General features: G+C 47.7%; 1 protein-coding gene across 1 annotated transcript in view; it reads right to left on the bottom strand.

Moving 5' to 3' along the window:
- Positions 1-14,217, bottom strand: part of Tmem132c (transmembrane protein 132C) — a 323,965-nt gene extending 309,748 nt beyond the window's left edge. The window contains exon 1 of the mRNA NM_175432.3: positions 14,023-14,217. Within this exon, the coding sequence (NP_780641.2) occupies positions 14,023-14,128 (106 nt within the window). The 5' untranslated portion in view covers positions 14,129-14,217. The remainder of the gene's footprint in view (positions 1-14,022) is intronic.
- Positions 14,218-21,055: the final 6,838 nt, after the last annotated feature.

Below are 21,055 nucleotides of genomic sequence, written 5' to 3'. Positions count from 1 at the left end.
GAATTAGGACAAAACCAAGTCTAGGAACTGCATCTGATGAAAACACACAGGTGAACCATGGGCAAGATGCACTGTGAAACCCTAACTGGATCCAGGGCCAACATGTTTGCTGTCAATGACAAGAACAGAAAAACTGTTGATGTCAGGTGGGGGACTTAAGCAGTTTTGACCACAGTGATTTTAAGTAAGAGGATGTTCCTGTCTCAGAGAATCACCCGGAGACAACTTATTTGTAAGTAGTTCAGAAAATTACACACAAACCCATACACAGACAGAGGGGCACGTGTGTGTGTGTGTGTGTGTGTTGATACAGAAGTTAATCTAGAGAATTAAAAAGCATATGAGATCCTTTTCAATAATTTTGCAATTGCTCTATTAAAAAATCTAAAATTATTTCGATGTGGGAATTTCATGATATACACTGGGCATTGCTGAAGACACAGTCGTATGTGCCCAGGGTACAGGTGGTAATTTTGTGAGAAACTTGGGTTGGCATAAGTTGAGGAGGGCATGCTGCAGGAAAGAAGCCCTGCCCAACACACCCCACCCCCATGCCATCGTGTCAGTGTGGTGAGGTCGAAAAACGCAGAGTCGAATGTTTTATAGAAGGAGAAACCCTCACGGATTATCAACCAACAGCAGAACTGAAGTGGCTGAGCTACCTAGAAGTCAGCACTATTTGGTGGCGATGGCATTGTCCCGAGTCTTTGATCTCTCTGACTTGTCCACTGTCACTCAGTCTATACCATGTCTGTCAAGTGTGCTGTGATCCTGCTCAGTGGATACCAGCTCAATGTGCCCAGCATTCCTTTCTCACCTTCTGATGCCAACACAGCTCTCTTCTTCTGGGAAGGCTGCTCTTCCCGTTCCAGCAATGTAGCTCTAGTTTCTTTTCAGTTGCTGTGATAAAACATCACATCCAAAAGCTACGTAGGAGAGCAACGGACATATCTGGCTTACACTTCTAAGTCAGAGTCAATCATTGAGGTAAATAAGGGGAAGAAGCCAAGAAAGAACTTGAAGTAGAAACCACAGAGAACACTGCTTGCTTACAGGTTCATGCTTAGCTCATGCTAGTCTACAGCCCAAGACCATTTGCCAAGGGAATGGTGATGCTCACAGTGGGCTGAGCTCTCCTACATTAATTCACAGTCACATTCCCAACATGCCTATGGGAAAATCTTATCTAAACAACTCCTCTAGTGAGGCTTTCTTCTCAAATGACTGTAGGCTGTGTCAAGTTGACAATTAAGTCCAACCAGGGCAGGTGGGAATTGCAATATTTGTATGGATCCCAGTGCTGGGATACCATGTGACAATGTAACATGGGACACTAAGAATGTCTCATCATTTCTACTCAATGTAGTAGTCAATAGCAGAGATACAGACCAGCTACTCTGAGGACTTAAAAGCAGTGTCATGGCTTCTTCTTTGTTAATTGGGTCTGAGGCACTTAGCAGCATCTCACATCTGCATATGAGATTCTGTTTTCTAAAGATCATTCAACAATCCATGTAACTGAGCTGAGTCTTGGTCCAGGACATGGTGGTGGTGGTGGGGGTACAGATAAGCCTGAAGAATCTTAAATCCAGAAAGTAGAACAGCTTAAAAAATAATGAAGACCTGTCAAAATGACACAGACCTCACTGTAAAAATGGCTTCCCATGGCCAAATCCATGATATATTAAGCATCAAAATAAACAGGGGTGGTAATAAAATAAAGGAAGCAATATCTTGGGTCTGAGGACTGGATTTTGTTTTGTTTTGTTTTATTTTTTAGCTTTGTAAGAGATGAGGAATCTGCACTCAAAATGAAAAACCTGAAGCTCTATTAAGAAGTGAGATAAATTTGGGGTCTCCATATACCTTTGTTATAAAAATATGTATTGATTTAAAACATGATTTAGAAGACCTCACTGCAAGGGAGCCTGGAAGAAGTCATCTTGATCAAGTAGCCAGAGAAACAACTCTTTAAGGGGATTGCTTATCTGAGCAGCCTGATAAATGACATTCGTTAAACTTTTTTCCATTGTGTGACAAAATACCTCACAAAAACTCCTCAAGGTAAGGTTTATTTTGGGGTCTCATTTTTTGATGGACAGCCCATCATGGTGGGGAGGGGATGGAGGCAGGAGAATAAGGCAGCTGGTCACATTGTATCCACAGTCAGGAAAGGAAGAGACATAATTACTGGTGATCAGCTCACTTTCTCTTTGTGACACCATCTAAGACTCCAGCATAGAGATGGTGCCACCCAGAGTGGGCAAGTCTTCCCACATCAGGGAAACCTCCATGAAATAGCCTTCACAGACATGCTAAGAAGTGTGTCTCCTTAGGTGATTTAAAAACCAGTCAGGTTCACAATGAAGAACCACCACAGTCATGAAAAGTCCAGTCTGCACCTCCAGCAATGTCAAGGCGATGAAACTCAAAGAAAGACTGAGAAAAGTAAAGAAACATGACAAGGGTGGAGAGACAGCTCAGTGGTTAAGAGCACTGGCTGCTCTTCCAGAGGACCTGAGTTTAATTTTCAGCACCTACCTGGCAGCTCATAACCTCTTGTAATTCTAGCTCTAGGGATCCATCGCCCCCTTCTGGCCACTGTGGTACTGCACTCAGGTGCATAGCCACCCATACAAATGCACACAGTACATACATAATTTAAAAAACAAATGAGTAAATAAAAAGAAATCAGGACAACTAAATAGCACATGAAGTTCTGAGGTTTGTTTGTTACAAGGGACAGCACTGACCCAAGTGAAGCAACACCTTGGGTCTCAGGACCGGATTTTTTTTTGTTATAGCTTTGTAAGAGATTGTCTTTGTTTTTAAGAAAAAAATCAAAGAGCATTTGGAATGCCTCAGGAAGTCTTGGCTATTAATTTGAAGGGAGCCTCTGCAAGGTCATGGCAAAGGACACAGTTCTGTGACCATGTGAACGGGGTGGGTGGGAGGTTCCCCACCTCAGAGGCAGCTGGTGTTGCCTAAAGGTGGTGGGAATTTAGAAGGAAGGACTTTCCCTGTATCATTTATGGAGAAAGCCAACAGCCCCAAACTCAAGTGATGGTGTTAACGGTGAACAGAAGAGTGAGATGCCAAAGAGAAAAAACTCTTCTGTGCCTAGAGTCCAGCCCCCAAGGACCCTCTGTTAGCCAAGGCTATCCAGGATCAGAATGAATGGGCGTGCACAGGGGGTTTGTCTTGAAGAACCAACTCACACAAAGAAAGAGGCAACTGGGGCCAATAGCTGCCACCCATCTTCAGGGGAGCCCAAAGCTGCAATTCAAAATCCCAAGTTTGCCTTTGTCAGGGACGCCATTCTGTTGGTATAATGACGACTTCACTTCCCTGGATGGAGGCTCATCTACATCCAAGAAATCCTTATATGTACTCAGAGTCTACTAATGTAAACATTAAACCCATTCTTTAAGACCCCAAATAAAACCCAGAATAATATCTGACCAAATATTTGGGTTCTGTAGCTCAGCCCTATTGACACATGAATGGCAGAACCGAAAACCTCAGGAGTTGGGGGTGGTGTCTTTAATAGACTGGGGGAGAGAGTGTTGCCTTCAAAGCTAGACAGAAACCTCTTAGGCAAAGCCACTAAACGTTTCTCCTCACAGACCCAATGTTCAAAGACAGGGCCATAGACTGGGTGTCAACTGAGCAGCAGAAGGAAAGGGTGGATTCCAGCTAGGAAAGGGTACTTTACCAGGACCTGTATATCTAGGATAAAAATGTTTGAATTTGAAAAGAAATGAGAAAAGTCTGCTGTGAGTCAATTCATTAATGAAATGGGAACCCGGGGCTGTGTACTGACCCAAAACATTTACATAAGTTGAAGGAAAAGAACACACTGCTACTCAGAAAACCAAAGATGCTACATAAACCTGGGGCAGAACAAATCGTCCCAGATGGAGACTTCTCCCAGGGTATGAGGATGGCAGCGGGGAGCCTTGGGGGCTGCTTGTGTATATCCAAGGCTTTAGGAATCCAACCACAGTCCTTTGTAGTCCTGGGTGGGAGAAAAGAGGAGATGGGAAGAGGGATCTTTCCATTCTGCAGGGAAGGGTCAGTGATGGGAGAGCCTGGTCTACAGCCAGAGCTGGAGCCACGCCAAATGGGAGCATGAATGAATGAATGATTTCCAAAGCAAACAGAACCCTCTGAGTGGGAGTGTGCTGGGTAGTAGAGAAGTGTGTGTGTGTGTGTGTGTGCGCGTGCGCGTGCGCGCGCGCACACACATGTTAGGTATGTGTCTGCATACATGAAGAGGTCAGAGGTCAATTGTAGGTATCATTCCTCAGCTATTAGACATATTTTCTTTTTGAGATAAGAGCCTCTTACTGGCCTAGAACTCACTGATTTGACCAAGCTGGCTGACCCTTGAGGCCCAAGGTTCTTCCTATCTCTGACTCCCAGGCACTGGGATTACAACCCCTACCACACAGAGTTCTCTCTGTGGGTGCTGCAAGAATCAGTCTTCAGTCCTCCCGCTTGTGTGGCGAGCACTTCACGGACTGAGCCATCCCACAGTTCCTGGAGACTCCTAGGAAGTGGCTGTTTATGCATGAGCATGGGAATCCAGCTGCCATCCTCCCCTCCCAACCCTACCCCCAGGAAGAAAGCTTCTCTGCCTTGGCAGTTATCATTTGGCTTTTGTTCCTTTGCTGCTTGTGAGACACTTGGCTTCACCACAGAGCATCTAGTCCCCTTTAAAGAAAATTTTCTAAACATCATCCCTTTTTAAAACTGAAAACATGTATTTTATGTGTACAAATGTTTTGCCTGAATTGAAAGTGCATACCCCACACAAGCCAGAAGAGCGCATGGGATCCTCTGGAGTTGAGACAGTTGTGAGCCACCATGTGGTTGCTGGGAACTGAACCCAGGTCCTCTGCAAAAGCAGCCAGTGCTCTTGACCCCCGAGCCATCTCTCTAGCTTCAAATCTCTGTACATCGTTCTTCTTTCCATACTCTGTCCTAGTGACTAGAATGGAGCTAAGCTTGTGCCTCAAGCTCCAGAGACTGACCTGGCCAATCAGAAACTCCCACCCCTGCTCCTTTAACATTGAGAGGCTCAAGTGTGGGCAACTACTGTCGATCGACTCACACCTGAAATTTCCACATTTATTTAAGAAGTCACCGTCTTTGGGCTGGGTGTGCTGTACAGAAGGAACATAAGTATCAGGTGAGCTTCAGGACACAGAGGCAACTGCCCCACCAAGAAGTCAAAGCCACCCAGAGAAGACAAAAAAGCATCCTGTGACATTGCCCGATTCCTGGATCCAAGTGTCCCTGAAGCTCACAAGGATCCTTCAGGTAGCACTAATACACAGCCCCAGATGCAAAATTGGAGGGTTTTGTTTTGTTGTTTTAGTTTTTGCCTTTTCAACGGAAGATGCTGTAACTGAAAACTGAATAACTCCACACTTATCCACAGGTCACCACCATACAGGAGCAGGTAAGTGGCCTCACTGGCTAGACACAAAATCATTCTTTCCCATGAAAACAAAATGATGAAACAATGTTTCTAAGGCTGATACTATCCAGAGTAGGTGTGTGTGTGTGTGTGTGTGTGTGAGTGAGTCCATGATCTTTTATTTTGTTGTTGTTTTTCTAAGGATCATTGCTAAGATCTAATTCAATAACAAGAGTAGAAATTAGCACTGTGCGCACACGTGTGGATGTGTGTTCTAGACAAGGTGACCATCTTCAAAGTTTCTTTAGTTTGAGAATATAAGAAACACTTATTGCCTCACAGAGTCCCTAATGGGTCACCACATGCCAAGGCAGGTTAACATTGTATTAACATTTTCACAGACATGGTAAGGAGACACAAGGGAAAGCAGATATGATCATTAAAGATGGGGGTGGGAGGAATGGTTTAGCAAAACAAACAAAAGGAGTTCATTGCAGAATGGATGAGAAAATTAGCTAACAGGCATAGCCCAGGGCTGCTCTGACCACTTTGATGGTCCTGAAAATTCAGAGGGAAAGTAGCGCTTACAAAGGGAAGTAATAATGCTAGGGTGTGGCTTTCTCCCATGGGATGGGTATCAAGTTGGGCCAATCATTGGTTGGCTATTCCCTCAAGGTCTCTGCCTCTGCTGCCTGCCTTTGGATCTCCTTTCCCTAGCTGGGCTGCCTTGTCAGGCCTCAGTGAGAGAGGATGCACTTGGTCCTCCTGTAACTTGATGTGCTAGAGCCTGGGTGGTACCCATGGAGGACTTCCCTTTCTCCACAGAGAAGGGGAGGAGGTAAGTGTGGGGGGGGGAGCGTTTCTGAGGGTGGGGCTGGGAGGAGAGGAAGAGGAGGGAGCTGAGATTGGGATGTGAAGTGAATAAATCAGTGGAAAACCAAAAAGAAAGGAAGAGCTGGGGGTGGTGGTGGCAGTCGATGTATTTTAGGACAACATACCCCCCCCCCCCACACACACACACCTATGTCTGTGGCAGAGGAACACTGATTGAATCTTTTCTTTTCCTTCTGATGTCACTAAGTGCACTGTTCAGTTTGTTTCAACATCACGCTCAGGCCTTTTAAAAACATCCCACTGTGATGAGACTGTCTTCTATGATTCCCTTTCTGGTTAGTGTTAACAAGACCGATGACAACAGCAAGTGTTCTGAACTCTTTTAACTACGTGTGATGGCTTGATGGCCCTGGAAGACACATCTCTTCTCCAAGCCAGTCAGCACATCCTTACTTAGGAAAGGGTGGGTCCTGTGGATGCCATTATGTTGAGAAATTGCAAACACCCTGGGTTAGGTGGGCCTTGCATTCAATGTCAGTTAGCCTTATAAGGCAGAACGGGAGGGAGTGGAGAGATGGCTCAGTTAGCGCAGGGCTTGCCTTGCAAGCATGGGGACCTCAGTTCGAAACCTGTATGAGAAGCCAGAAGTGGTAGCTTGTGATTGCTTTTCTGGTGCTGGGGAGGCAGAGTCAGGGGTGAATCACTGGGGTGCAGCCAGACTATTCTAACTTGGGAGTCCCAGGCCAGTGAGATGGTGTCTTATCATACAATGTAAAAATCACCTGAGGTTGATTCCCCCCAACCCCTTTCACTCCTCCTACCCTATACACAAAGATGGAAGAGGAGGGACCTACCCAGAAGCCAGCCACAGGACCACAGAGACTGAGAAGGGGGTGATGCAACCACAAAGCCAGGCATCACTAGAGATTCCAGAAGCTGGAAGAGTCAAGAAAGCATCCTAAGAACTCAGGGAAAGGCATGGTCCTGCAGGGACCATGATTTTATACTCTGGCTCCGAGACAGAATTAATTATCTCTTAAGCTGTAGATTAGGAGGCACAGAGGCTGCCCCCTATGTGGTGTCTTGTCATGCCAGCCCTAGGAGTCAGAGGTTACATGTCTTAGCTCACACACCTCTGTCCTGAAGACATAAGAAGCAGGTGTGATTCTTCATACACTAAAATCCGGGGCTCAGAACAACTGTGCTGATGGCAACAGCCACGCCCATAAGGTCTCTATGCTGGGAGAACAACGTCCATGGATTTTGCTTATAGCATCTACCCACCCTGTTCTGGTAACAAATGGCTTTATGGTTCCCCTCTGGGAAAGATACTCTGAATATGGCATGGTGGTGCTATCAGTCAGACTGTCCCATCTGGTTCTAATATAGCAGTCCTCAATCGTCCTAATGTTGCAACCCTTTAATACAGTTCCTTATGTTGTGATGACTCCCCCAAACAAAAAATTATTTCATAACCATAATTATGCTGTTACAAATTGTAATGTAAATATCTTATATTCAGGATACCTGATGTGTGAACCCTGTGGAGTCTTGACTCACAGGTTGAGAACCACTTCTCTAGACGGAGGCCAACTCTCTGATCAAGCCACTGCCCATCTACACTGTAGAATTACTGAAGATTTTAGGCAGTTTTCTTCAGTTTGTTTGATTTGTAGTACTACAAATAGAACTCCAGCATACCAGGCAAGGCCCTACCAATGAGCTACATCCCCAGCTCTGCGGGAGCTTCTAAAGAAATAAAAATGACCACACACACGACTCTCAAGTTCAGTGTAGCCCTGAGGGTCTTCATCCCAAGAATCTACATCCTGAAACAGATGAAAATCACTGAAAATGATAAAAATCACTGAAAATGATAAAAATCACTGAAAATGACCAAAGTTCCCACAGCATCTGAGCAACGATGCCCCGTGGAAGGCAGGTGTGTTTGATAGCCATGGGGGCCCTACAGTGGATTGCATGCCGTGCCTATGAGGCCTCTAGATTTCAGGGCTGTCTTTGCAGTTCCTCCAGGAATGGGCAGAACCGAGGCCCAGAATGAAGCTGCCCTTTCAGGGCAACGAAGTCTGACCTCAATTAGCCTATAAGTGATACTTCTCCACATGGATTGAAGAACGTGAGTCTTATGTAGAAAGGACATCAAAATCTCTGGTGGCTTCGGGATCCCAACATTTCAGAGTCCTACTGTATTGCTAGCAACTGTCATGGGGAAAAGGATGTGTGTACGTTGCAAAAGATGGGATATCGGTCTCTGAAGAGTAGCATAACCCATTCTCTTGGAAATTTTGCTAACTCAGACTCTGTATTGACCTTCCTGGTCTCCTAGAGGCAGCAACTTCTAAATCCCCAGGGTGCTTAAACAAGAGAACTGAGTAAAGGTAGGAGACAGCATAAAGACTCATAGGGATGCCCAAAAATGCCTGGTCAGAAACAAGTGCAAGCTGATTAAATGTGATTTTTCACCCTCCAATAAACTACACCAACAATCCTTAATCAACAATTCTCTTAGTGACATCTAATACACAAAAGTGCACCCACTTCAAAATGATTTTGTGTAGGGAAAAAAAAAACGGTCCCGGAAATATACTCTTTTAAGATTAGTATAAAGCCTACGGAGCAGTATAATGCAGCTTGAATATAAGCTTTGATGAATTAAAGATGCATTTTGTAAACCTTAGGGCAATGGGTAAAGCTGAATCGGAAGCACAAATGAGCCCATAAAGGAGATAAAATGGAATCACAGAAAATGCTTAACCCTACAGCAGAAAAAGACACAGGAAGAATAAGCAGCAGAAAGGACCTGAAGCGAAGCAGTGTGCACAGTGTCAGCTCCTAATGTAAATGTGCAGATAATTACATTACATATAAATGGTGTAAACATGGTAATTAAAAGACAGAGATTAGTGTACTCGATAAACAAAGGAAAGCCCAACTGTATGTACTTCGTAAACTATCAACAGCAAATACAAAAGACAATGATTTGGGACTTGGAAACATGGCTCAGTGGTTAAGAGTACGGGTGTTTTTCCAGAGGACCTGGATTTGACGCCCAGCTCTGAATGGCAGTTCGAAACCCTCTGTAAGTACAGATCCAAGGGATCTAACAACCACTTCTGGCCTCCAAGGGTACTGAACTCACATGTACTTGATGGCCCCAGTGTCTAGAGATTCTTGTGACCTTGGCTTAGGGGATGATTTTCTGGAATTGGCAACTAAGACACAATTGTTAAGAGACTTTTTCATTAAGATTTAAAATCTGATTTTCCCAGGACAACTGGAGAGAAACATATTCCAAACACAGCTTGATAAGGATTCATGTCTAGAACACATACATACACTGCCTAAAAGACCATCAGTAAGAAAGGAAACCACCACCATTTTAAAGTGGGTATGCAATATTTGAATGGGTCATTTCACCAAAGGAGATGTATGGACAGTCATGAAATCCATAATTGCTAAGACCCACCTTATATGCCATAGGAATGAGGATAAGTTAAATGCCAAAGTAGTCAAGAAAACATAAAATGTAAAAACATCCTACAGAGGGGCTGTGAGAGGGCTCAGCAGGTAAGGCGGCTTGCTACCAAGCCTGACAATCTGTGAGTTCTGCCTCTGGAATCTGAAGGGTGGAAACGTGAGAACCTGGTCCTCTGGGTAGCCCTCTGACCTCCACGTGTGTGCACCTACATAGATACATGCACACACCAAGAGGAAATAGTTTTAAAATCCCAAAGAAGAACGGGTGGTGGTGCACACCTTTAATCCCAGTACTTGGGAAGTAGAGGCAGGTGGATCTCTGTGGGTTGGAGACCAGCTTGGTCTACAGAGAGGGTTCCAGGACAGCCAGGACCACATAGAAAGACCCTGTCTCCAAAAACCAACAACCAAAAACCACCCAACCACCCAACAATCCAACCAAGCAACAACAACAGCCCAAAGTAATTTGTAGTACTTGGCTATTCCAAGTAACCAAATAACAATAATATGTAGTGGGACAGATGACCTGGCTGAAGGGAAACAAAATGTCCAAGTTACCAAATCACTCAGCATCACCCAAGGCCTAGATACTCATCCAGGAGGAACAAATCCATACCACCTAGAAACCTGTCTCTGAATATTCACAAATTTTCCATAATTGCTAAGACCCGGAGTCCTTCATTTGAGCAACAAACTGTTGCAGTCAGTCAAGGGAATATTACTCTGCATTAAAAAGGAATGCCCACTGTCACTGAGGCAAAGCTGAGTATGGAAGGCACTGTGCTGATTTGATAGCAGCAGATCTGAAAGCCAGGCACAGTGTGAGCCCATCACCGTGTTATGGAAACAGGAAATGTCCAGAGACCAAAAATCACGTCAGGGACTGTGGATGGTGAAAGGAGATGGTACAGGGTTTCTGAAGATGATCCAAAAGTTGATACATTTATATATGTTTGTCAAAACTTATAACTATCTACTTTAAATGGGAAAATTTCATTGTATGCATTTTTTCCTTAATAAACTTGGCTTTAGAACAAAGGGGATAACCAGGGTCTGGTGGGATTGCTCAGTGGTTAACAGTACTGGCTGCTCTTCCAGAAGACCTGAGTTCGAACACAACACCCACATGGTAGCACAAAAAAAAAAAAAAAAAAACTGTAACTGTTGTTCCAGGAGATCCCACACCTTCTTCTGGCCTCCAAGAGAACCAACTGCACATATAGTATACAGATTTACATATGGGCAAACACTAATACACAACAATAAAAACAAAAAAATAAGCTTATGTATAGCTTGTGGCAAATAGAAGATCATTTCTTGTAATTTACTCAGATAATCTGTATGCAGTTGTGCAGTGTAGTTTAGGAGCCTGACATAGATGCTACAGGGGGGAAAATGAATTTTTACGTGACTTCTCCCATTTTTAAAACTATAAATGTATTTTATTTAATTACAGGAATACTCCCATTAAGAACAAAAACGAACAAAAACACTGAAAATCTGCAGTCTTTTGCAAGCATCCTGTGGATAGTCCAAGTCTGATGAGAGCCAGGTTGGGGGGGGGGTGAACAGGGGCAAGCCAAAGCCTGGTGGGGGTTCCAGGGACCTTTGAACATCTGTCACACAGGGGGATGCTGTGTGGCAGATGAGAAAGGATGGCCCAAGGTCTTGGTCTCCAAAGACAGCATGGCCGTGGGCAGGGGAGAAGAACCTTTTTTACCGGTAATTCCCAGAGTGCTAAGAGGCCAGAGAAGTGTTTATCATTCCTTTCTTCCTTCCTTCAGTGGCCAACACTGATCTTAAAGCTATTTCTATTCTCCAAAGCCTCCTCCAATCGAAGGCTCCTGAGCTTCGTTCACCACCGTTGATTCGTCCGTGTACAGCTTACAGCCCACACCTCCATAGAGGCCTCGGTCCACCTGGCCGTGTGCACATCTCAATATCAGTGGACCTTCCATCGGGTTCCGGTGAGCTGGAATCCACAGCCCAAACCAGCTGTCTCTGGGGCCCGTCCACCTAATCAGAAGCCATCAGAAGCCCACAACCCTTTCCACCTGCCTTTGAGGGTTGACGGGTGTAGAAGCGGGTGTTTCAGCTCAAGGGAGCCTTAGGGAGAGAGCCCTTCCTTTCAATGCACTGTCCTATTTATGAAAACTCCAGAGCACAACTGTGCTTTCTGTAACCCCTGATGTGTTGCAAAGCTTCAGAACTAACCGTCAAAAACACACACTTGGTTGGTGGCCGATGACTGGACAGATTTCCAAGGTTCCAGAAACATGCGCAGAGACCCTTGTATAGTCAAAGTCCCTGGTGGCATAGCTGTTTTTAAGACAGTGGAAATTTAAACAAGGGTGAGAAGGTGTTTGTTTCTGTCAAACATGCTGTGGAGGAGCCGGGAGGTGGCTCAGGGGTAGACTCACGCATGCGCGTGTATGCAGGAGGACCTGAATCCCAGACTCAGGAAAACAGAAAAGCGAGGCAGGTGAAGCAGGCTGGCTTCCCAGCGCTTAGGAGGCAGTAATGCACAGGGCAGGGCTGGAAGGAACTTAATGAGGGAACTTCCCCGCCAGATGAGAAGCTCTGTCTCAGAAAAAAACAAAAAACCCTCCGTGGAGACGGACTGCGGAAGACAGCGAGGATTGATCTCCTGTCTCTACACATAGGTGCGAACACACACCCGCTTGCACACGCACGCACGCACGCGACATCTTACAGAGTAAACACCAGGCTGGGTTAGGAAGACACCGGGGACGAACTGTAGCTTTCATCAGCCATACAAAGTGAAAACACATTTGGCAGACGGGCTTCCAGAACCAACCTTAGAAGCCCTCCCCACTTCCCACCCCCAACATGGTGAAGTCTAGCAAATCCAGGTGTCTTGGTGGGGAGGGGGGCGCTTTGCATCACATGGGCTTTCCCAGCCCTGCAACCTCCACCATGCCAGCCCCACCCCAGCGCCTTCAATCGCCAGCCAGCCCAAGGTCTAAAACGGCCACCGCAATAACAGCCGCTTCTTAGTCAGAAGCGAAATCTGGGTCTCTTTCTCTCTTTCTTTCTAACTCCCCATTAAGCCATTTGGTGATCAGAATCCGCGGGGAGGTGTGTACCGAGAGCCGCCTCTGGGCTAATAGCAGAACACAGGTAAAGGCTCCTGAATTTCTGCTCTTTGGGGGGGGGGGGAAGCCCACTCCCAACACCCCCACCCCCCACCCCAGTTTACCCGGGGCTCTGTGGAAACAGGACCCACTGGAAGGAAGCACAGCGTACATGGCAGGTTTGTCTGGGAATTGCTCCTCGAGTAAGGGGCATCCCCTGGTTTCACATGGTGGAGTAGAGACTTTTGTAAAGCAAATTCTACTTTTTAACGCCAATTGTCAACTTGTCTCCCCAGATACATTTCCAGCCCATCCTTGGAACCCCGGACAGGAGTGAGGTCTCGACATCTGTGCGGGGCGGATTAGAGCGAATCCTCAGTCCAGTCCGTGTCAAAGGCTGAGCTTGAACCCGCCTCGCTGCGGGAGGGCTCAGGACTCCGGGGAACATCCGGGCTTAACCCACCGCACGCGAAAACCCCTTCAGGGCGCCCCCGCGACCGCACCCCGTAGCTCGCGGACCCTAAATGCCTGAAGCCAGCGGCTCCGATCTTCCAGTCCTGCCTGCCGCCGACCGGGCTCACAGAAGAGTAATAATATGACTTAGCGACCTTAAGCAGCAGCGAGCGCTCTGGCCAGGCTGCGTCAGCCGGTTTGCACAAGTCTCCAGAAACCTGCAGAGTCCGGATTCCCACGGCCCCCGGAGCAAAGGACCGAAGTGGGAGCCTAACGGCGAGTCGCTGGAAACCAGAGCGGTCCGATGCTTTCAATGCCACCGTTCGGTCTAATGTAGGGCGGAAAGTCTCAGGTTTCTCTAAAGCTGGGGAAGGGGCCGCGGGAAACCAGGGTCCTCCCCGCGTCCCGCAGCTGCACCGAGTCCCGGGTGTGTAGCCCAATGTAGAAGTCAAGGTGTAGCCCAGACCCAGAGTCCGGCAACCACGCCCCCCCCCCCCCCCCGCTCTCCTGGAGGGAGGCAGTAGGGCTTCGAGGTGGGCTGCCGCGGAGGATCCCTAGCACTGACTCTAATGCTCCAAGCTGAGGCTGGTGTCCGCTGTTTCCGTAGATGGAGGCTCTAAGATGGGACCCGGATCTCGCGCCGCTCTCTCCACCCTCGCCCCGGCTTTCCCGCAGCCTACTAGGGGACCTGGAGGTCCCCGCCAGCGCCCGCCTTACCTTGGCCCAGTAGCGTGGCTAGGACCAGGCTCAGCGCCCCGTACCGCGCCGCCCGCCTCGGGGCCGCGCCCTCGGAGCGCATCGTGGCCGCTGTCACGCCATCCATCGCCAGCCCCGGGACCGCGCCGGTTGCCCCATGCCCGGGGCCGCCCCCGGCAGCGCTCCGGCTCCGGCGGCTGCTCCTGAACGGGTCCGGACAACTTTTCTCGGGTTGCAGCCGCGGTCCTGCTGATCCCGCCCCCGGGACCGCCCACTTCGGGCCCGCCCACTACACCCTCCGGATCCGCCCACCTCCGGCCCCCGCTCGCGGCCAGAGGGATGGATGGAGGATGCTTGTGTGCCAGAGAGGTTCCCGGAGCGCAGGCCTCGGGAGGGAGACCCAGAGAGAGGACGAAGAGACTCAGAGACCTCGAATCCCTCTCCTCCTGCTGCTGATCGGCCGCCTCGCAGTCTCCTGCCTCCGCGCAACCATGTCCTGCAAGACGGCTCTGCCCAGGTGCTCACCACGCAGGATGGAGCTGGATCCTTGCTCCCTGCGACTTGCTCCCCCCACCCCTCACGGTCACTCGGGGCCGTCGGTTCCCCATCTACAACATTAGGTCCTCCTCTTCTGAGGGCTGGAGACAACTGGATTTCAAAGCCACGTGCAGCTGTGGAGGAACTATCTAAGCGAAAGATTGGATTCAGTGGGATGTGTTCGGATGTGTGCTCCGCGTGCACTGCGCTTGGGAACGCGCTGACTAACCCCACTGTCTTTAGAAACCGGCCTGGGGCATGTGGCAAAGGCGAGACTCTTTTGTGTCTCTCACCCAATGTACTTTAAAAAAAAAAAATCAACTGTGCAGGGTTAAAACAAAACAGCGACGCCATGTCTCCACCTCCCCCTCCCCCCCCCCAAAAAAAAACATGCCTCAGATGTGCCTCGGTGAGAGCGGTTTCTCTGCACACCCTGAACCCATTTTCTCCTGACTTCCCAGCACTCCCTTCTGGTCACCAGGTTCTAGCCATGTCCCTTTAGGCTTACCAGCCCTAGGGTTTCATCTGCTGGTCCAGGAGCCTGGGCAGTGTGCTGCACAAAGACCCTCTTGGGTCTGCAAGTGAAAGGTTCTCAGGATGCACGCGCGAGCCTCTATCTGCCACTAGCTCTCCAAACCTGGGGATCCCCACCCTGTTCTAAGCCTCACGCTGCATAGGCTCAGTGGTCCCTCTCCCAACCAGGGCTGACAGAATCCTGTTGACCAATCCTTTGGAAAAGCTTTCAAAAACAGTGATTGTAGAAGAAATACCAGGGCAAGAAGCAAGCTTTCCAACCCCCAGATCAGGAGAAGGCAGAAGCAGCCCAAGGAGCCCAGACCTTGGAGACTAGCTTGCACCCAAAACGCAACTGGGCTCTCACAGGCCAGGGAGGCAGCCACTTTATATTTAGGTGATGCAGGCCCTACTGTTCAGCTCACTAAGCCACGGTAGACACATCCTTAGGAAGCAATAACGAAGTCACATGAGCCCCAAGAGGGGAAGGCAGACTTAATCATTTGTTTGTTTGTTTTTTGTTTTTTAAGTCTGGAAGTCTCTAGAGAATGACTTTTTAAAAAAAACTCAAATATTTAGCAAAGGAGATGTGCAACAGCCCGTTATTTCAGACTGAGGGATGGAGTTTGTTTCATCCACTATCTCCCGTTCAATAATAGGAACAAGAATTTAAAACCCCAAGGGGTTCTCACCTCCACATCTACACCCTGAATCACCATATGGGCACCTACTGTCATGTCCTCCAATCTCTTGAACCTTAGATACATCTCCCTTCCTGATGCCTCCAGAACAAACAGAAGGAGACCTAAGTAAAGAGAGTTTTCCTTTTGCAAGCTCCGCTTTAAGACTTCCTTTAATCTGCCACGTGACTTAAATCCAACAAACACATGGGAGAGAGGATCCTTGGTCCCTTTATCTTGGGAAACCCGCAGGTTCCCCCCTGGCTAACAAAGTTTCCTGTATTTATTTATTTTTTTAAAGTCCTGTATTATTGAACCTCAAAATCATTAATTCTTTAACTGAAATTGCTTCCAGATGCTCGCCTGAGTCTCATAAGCGACACCAGAGACCACTAATCTCCTCAAAGGGTATTGCGAAACTCCCCATAGGCTGCGGGCACATGGAGACAATTAATATGATTTATAGGAGGGCAGAGTTATTGGCAGGAGGCCTCCACATGTGCCCAGGGCTTCTAAGTGGAAGAGGCCACTTTTTAGATTTGTTTTGTTCATGCTGAAATCTTAAATGGACGGGGTATGGAGCTTGTTGGTGCGGCTTAGAGCAGCTTGTGCTGTCTGCTTCCAGGCAGGGTGTATGTCTCTGTATTGCTATGCTATACATTAAATGAGCCAGTGTTACTGAGGGTAAGACAAGAATGGCTATAGATTGGCCTCGTAAAAGCAGCCGTGGTCAGCTTGCAAAACAAACAGGGTCTTGACTCTTGGTGCTTATTGGTTGACACAGAAAACAAGGAAGGAAGAAAAATAAAAGACATGTTAGGCTCATGTTCGCAGACACATCGCAATGACCCTTAGAATTCCACATGTCATTCAGCCATTCAGCAAACAGTTTCCAGTTACCAGCCAGTTTCTTAGAGGGTTCTGAGAGTAGACTAGACCAAGGTCCCCTGATGGTTATCCTTGATTGACAGCTGGTTGGAATTTAGACTCTCATGGAAACAAGCCTCTGGTATGTCTATGAGAGGGTTTCTAAATTGCTTTACCTGTGGAGGGAAGACCCACCTTGAATGTGGGCAATACCATCCTGTGGGGTGGTATCTCAGACTGAATAAAAAGGAAATAGTGAGCTGAGCACCAGCATCCATCTCTCTCTGCTTCCTGACTGTGGATACAATGTTACCAGCTGCCTCACGCTCCTGCTGCCATGCCTCCCTGGCTCCACCACGATGAACTGTATTCCTTAAAACTGTGAGCCAGGATAACCCTTTTTCTCTCTTAACTTCCTTCGGTCAAGTATTTTGTCACAGCAATGACGGTCCTAAACTCGGATCTTTTCTCCTGTGGTAGACAGGAGCTCTAGGGAGGATGACTAAGGCAGTCTGTTAGGAGTTGTTGACTTTCAGTACAGCCTTCAGGGAAAGTGCAGTTGTGGGGGAGGGGACAGGTTTCATGATGATGAATGGAGGTAGGCAAGCAGAGGACTTTTAGGAAAATCCACAGTGAGAAACAAGGCCAGGCCTGGGTAGAGTGTGGCCCCAGGGGCAGCCGAGGATGCCAGGGGGTGTGGTGAGAACCACTGGATTTATCTGGGGAGGACTGGATGTGTCTGGGGAGGACTGACTCACAGTGGGATGCAGAAGGGAGGAGGGAACAATTGATAGATCTGTGCTATTGTGAGAGCGTCTTGAGCATCCGTGTATCTGAGGTTTCTCTGTATGGAGTTGGGGGGAAATTCTAGCAGCACAGGCCGCCGATTAGGAAACAGGCTCATAGAGAAGGTTACACCATTGCTGTGAAAATCAACTTTCCATTCAGAGAGTTGGTTCTGCTAGTGAAAGGCTAGCCCTAGGACCTGAGTTCAAGCCTCAGGACAACACAGCAGAAGGATAGATCCGACTCTCACAGGCCAGGTATCCTCTGACCTCCACACATACACCACACGGATGTACCTCAAGCATCACAAATGAAATGTAAGATCAGTTTTCTAAACATTTGATGTCCCCTGCTGTGAGTTACAACACCACTTAGTTGATACCAAGTCTGATAACTTGTCTCCATGAAGCAAGCTCTAGGCTGAGGAGGAGGGATGCAGAGGCTGGAACATAAAACTAGGACCTTCTCCCTCTCCTCTCCCTCCCTCCCTCCCTCCCTCCCTCCCTCCCTCCCTGAGTGACAGAAGAAGCCCTACCTTGGACCACACAGTAAGGACACAACTATTTAGGGACCACCCTCTGGGCACTTAGTGGTGCCCCCTGGCTCATTTCCCTGTTTACTGGATGATTCTTCTCTCTGACGTTTCTCCAGCCTGCTCAGCTCTGTATTCCCAGCCCTGCTAGAAGCTGTGTGTGCAGGGCAGGCCACTATCTCCAAAAGAATCAGGCCTGGACCTATGGATTAAGTGTCCGTTTTACTGATGATGAATCTGAGAAGGAAATGCTTTGTCTTTAGCTCATTTAGTGAGCATTGCTGATGGTGATGATAATTCTGCAAGCACCCGGGGTGAACCAGAAGACTCTTGTTAGAGAACTTATTTGAGACAGGTGGGGGGTCTTTGTGCAATTCCTTTCACTACTTAGAGAGTTCTTTTTCCAACATTAAAACATGATTATTCTATGACAGTGTTACTGACAGACTCCCAGACCCTCATGCTAACTCGGTCTCTAAATAGCTGACTATCTCTTGATGGGAATGTGGGCTTGGCTTCTCCAGTGAGGTGTAAGGTGTACATAGCTCCCACCTGTGAACACACCAGATTCCTCTCTCTACCCTTCCCCAATGTCCCATATATGCCTGTTGGATACATCACTTCTCTTCTTGCCTTATCCCATAAAATGTACAGAGCTAATACTCTGCTCGCCCCTTGATTCAAGAGAGACTGATGTTCATTTACTATAGGAAGCAGGTCGGTACACTCGAGATTAGTTTACAAAGATGAACGATGATGCATTTCTTTAAGTGCATTTTCTGCATCACCGTCATCACCACCACCACCATCCTTACCAGCTTCACCATCTCTTGTTCAGAAGTATTTGGACACGATTAACTTTACAGTGAATCCTTTCAGATAACGGATGGAGAACGGAGGGATTTTTGTCCAGTGTCCGGAAGCTGCAAAATGTCAGAGCTGGGATTCTAACCGGAGCACTCTGGCTAGAGGACTCCTTCACTAACTAAACTGTCCTCAGCCATTGTTCTTCACATTCCACTGGGGCCTTCTTAAGACGTTGATTCTCGCTCTGTGGAGCTGAAGGTCTGCTGGCCTCTTCCCTGCATTTCTCAAAAGCCTCCAGGTAGGGTGGGGTGGTCCGGGGAACAGGTCCTTTGATTAATAATTTCTTTATCTAGCTCCTTACCTACTTAGTTACCTTCCCATTATCCGAACCACAGTTTCCAGAAGTTTCATCAGAGCTAACTCTTTTCTGCTTTTTAATAAGCCACCACACTGAGCAAACCGATCACGTGACGTCTTCTCAGAAACAGGAGACTGGACTGTTTTTGATGAAGTCAGCTCAGAGTACTTACCCAGTGCATAGTGGGCCCAGTGTTTGGACAGGACTGGTCAAGTCACTAGCTATCCCAGCATCAGGTTCCTGAGGAACCCCAAAGAACAGTTTCCTGCTAAACACTGAGGAACCTAAAACATGGGAAGAGGGACAGACGTCTGGACTTGGAAGTCAGCAGGATTTGAGGATTACCTGTTTACTGCACCATAGTGTAACCCATTTCAGCCCAGACACCTGCCACGGATGTGTGTGGAGTGACATTCACCTAGCTATAGCCCTGGTCCAAGGGATCATGGGATTCTGCAGGCAGGAATGACTGTTTATGACTGGTCGTCTATTATTTCTTAAGTAACTCTTGAGTGATTATGATGATCAAGGCCCTTGCCTGCAGGGAGCCCCCCTGGGAGAGCAAGGCATATAAAGAGTGATCTGGATAAAACCAGTTAGAAATTCCAGCACTGAGAGAGGAGGTTGCCAGTACTGACCCGGAGTGGAGGAGTTAATGGCGGCTGGTGTCTTCTGAAATAGGGAGAGTGATTCAGCCCCCATGTACATAGAGGGCACAAATTGAACTTCATGGGCTGTAAAAATATAAAAAGAAGGACATGGAGTTGAAAGGAAGATGTGTTGGAAGGAGGGTGCAAGTTGGAGGCTGGGAAAGAGGGAGGGAAGGAAGGAGGGAGGAAGGGAGGGAGGGAGGGAGAGAGGTGGTTATGACTCCGGACATATTAGATGCACTCCATTTCATAATCCAAGCAAAGTCTGCACTAACTCTTCAGGCTTCAGTGCCGAGACCCCCAAGGTTTACTGTGACACCGATTTCGCTCTGTTTTCTGATGGCTTTGCTTTTGTTTCTCAACGGAACACTCACAACTCATAAAAACCTACGTTTTGAATATTTATTGGGGAAAAAATCAGTTCAAACATAGCCACCGATACGACATTACACAGCACAATTATAATCTGTCAGCTCCCCTCCCAGCAGGCAATGAAGGCAACTGGGTTATGACGTCGCTCGTCAACCGTAGATTTATAAGGGACACGTGTAACCCGTGGCCTAGGGCAAGCTACTTGCAACCACATTTCTTCGACTCAAAGAACCTGTAAGCTTTAGTTAGAGCTACGATATCGCTCTTAATGTCCCGCAAGACTCTGGTAGCCTGTTTAAAAGATTGAGCTTCGAAGGAACCCCACTAAAGTCGTGCTGTTTTGACAGCTGGAACAAGGCAATGCAATTGCCCTTAATTCGTGTGAGGAATAGTTCAGATCGAAACCCAGCCAGCCCGCAGACAGTTCCAGGGTCAGCAGCGCCCCCTAGTGGCAATGACTGCCGTTAGCTGCAGGCAAGGGGGTGGGGTGGGGGTGGATCACAGAAAAGGTTCAGATTTCTGGGTCTGCGCAGAGTGACACTTCAGAGAGGGGTCTCCCAGTTCAGTAGTACCAAACTTTGTCCCTGAGAGGCAGTTCTGAGCGTCACTGGCCCTTTATGTCGGACTCAATAAGAGGGCCTTGGGGAGGCCCATCCCTAAAACGCTTTAGGAGACAGTGGTTACTACGGTAACCCCGGTATAGAGATCAAGGTTCAGGATAGCTGGACCAGGAGCAAGGCAAGAGAACGAGGAGGGAATGGGGTTTCTTTCGTAGTCTGTTGGCTCATAATACAAGCAGGGACCAAGGATTGTTTCTGTGGTCTTTCTATTTAGTGATGGGCTCCGTTCCCATGCTATAGTATTAGGCCAGGTTCTGTCTGAAGCAAAAACAATAAGCACATAGGTTGAGACCCTGAATGCTGAGGGAGAGATGGAGAAAAATGAACCAGAA

The sequence above is a fragment of the Mus musculus genome, chromosome 5, assembly GCF_000001635.26.
Source record: "Mus musculus strain C57BL/6J chromosome 5, GRCm38.p6 C57BL/6J".
In the NCBI taxonomy this organism is placed as follows: Eukaryota; Metazoa; Chordata; class Mammalia; order Rodentia; family Muridae; genus Mus; species Mus musculus.
The sequence above is the reverse complement of the archived record's forward strand: the minus strand, read 5'-3'. Positions and strand labels throughout refer to the sequence as shown.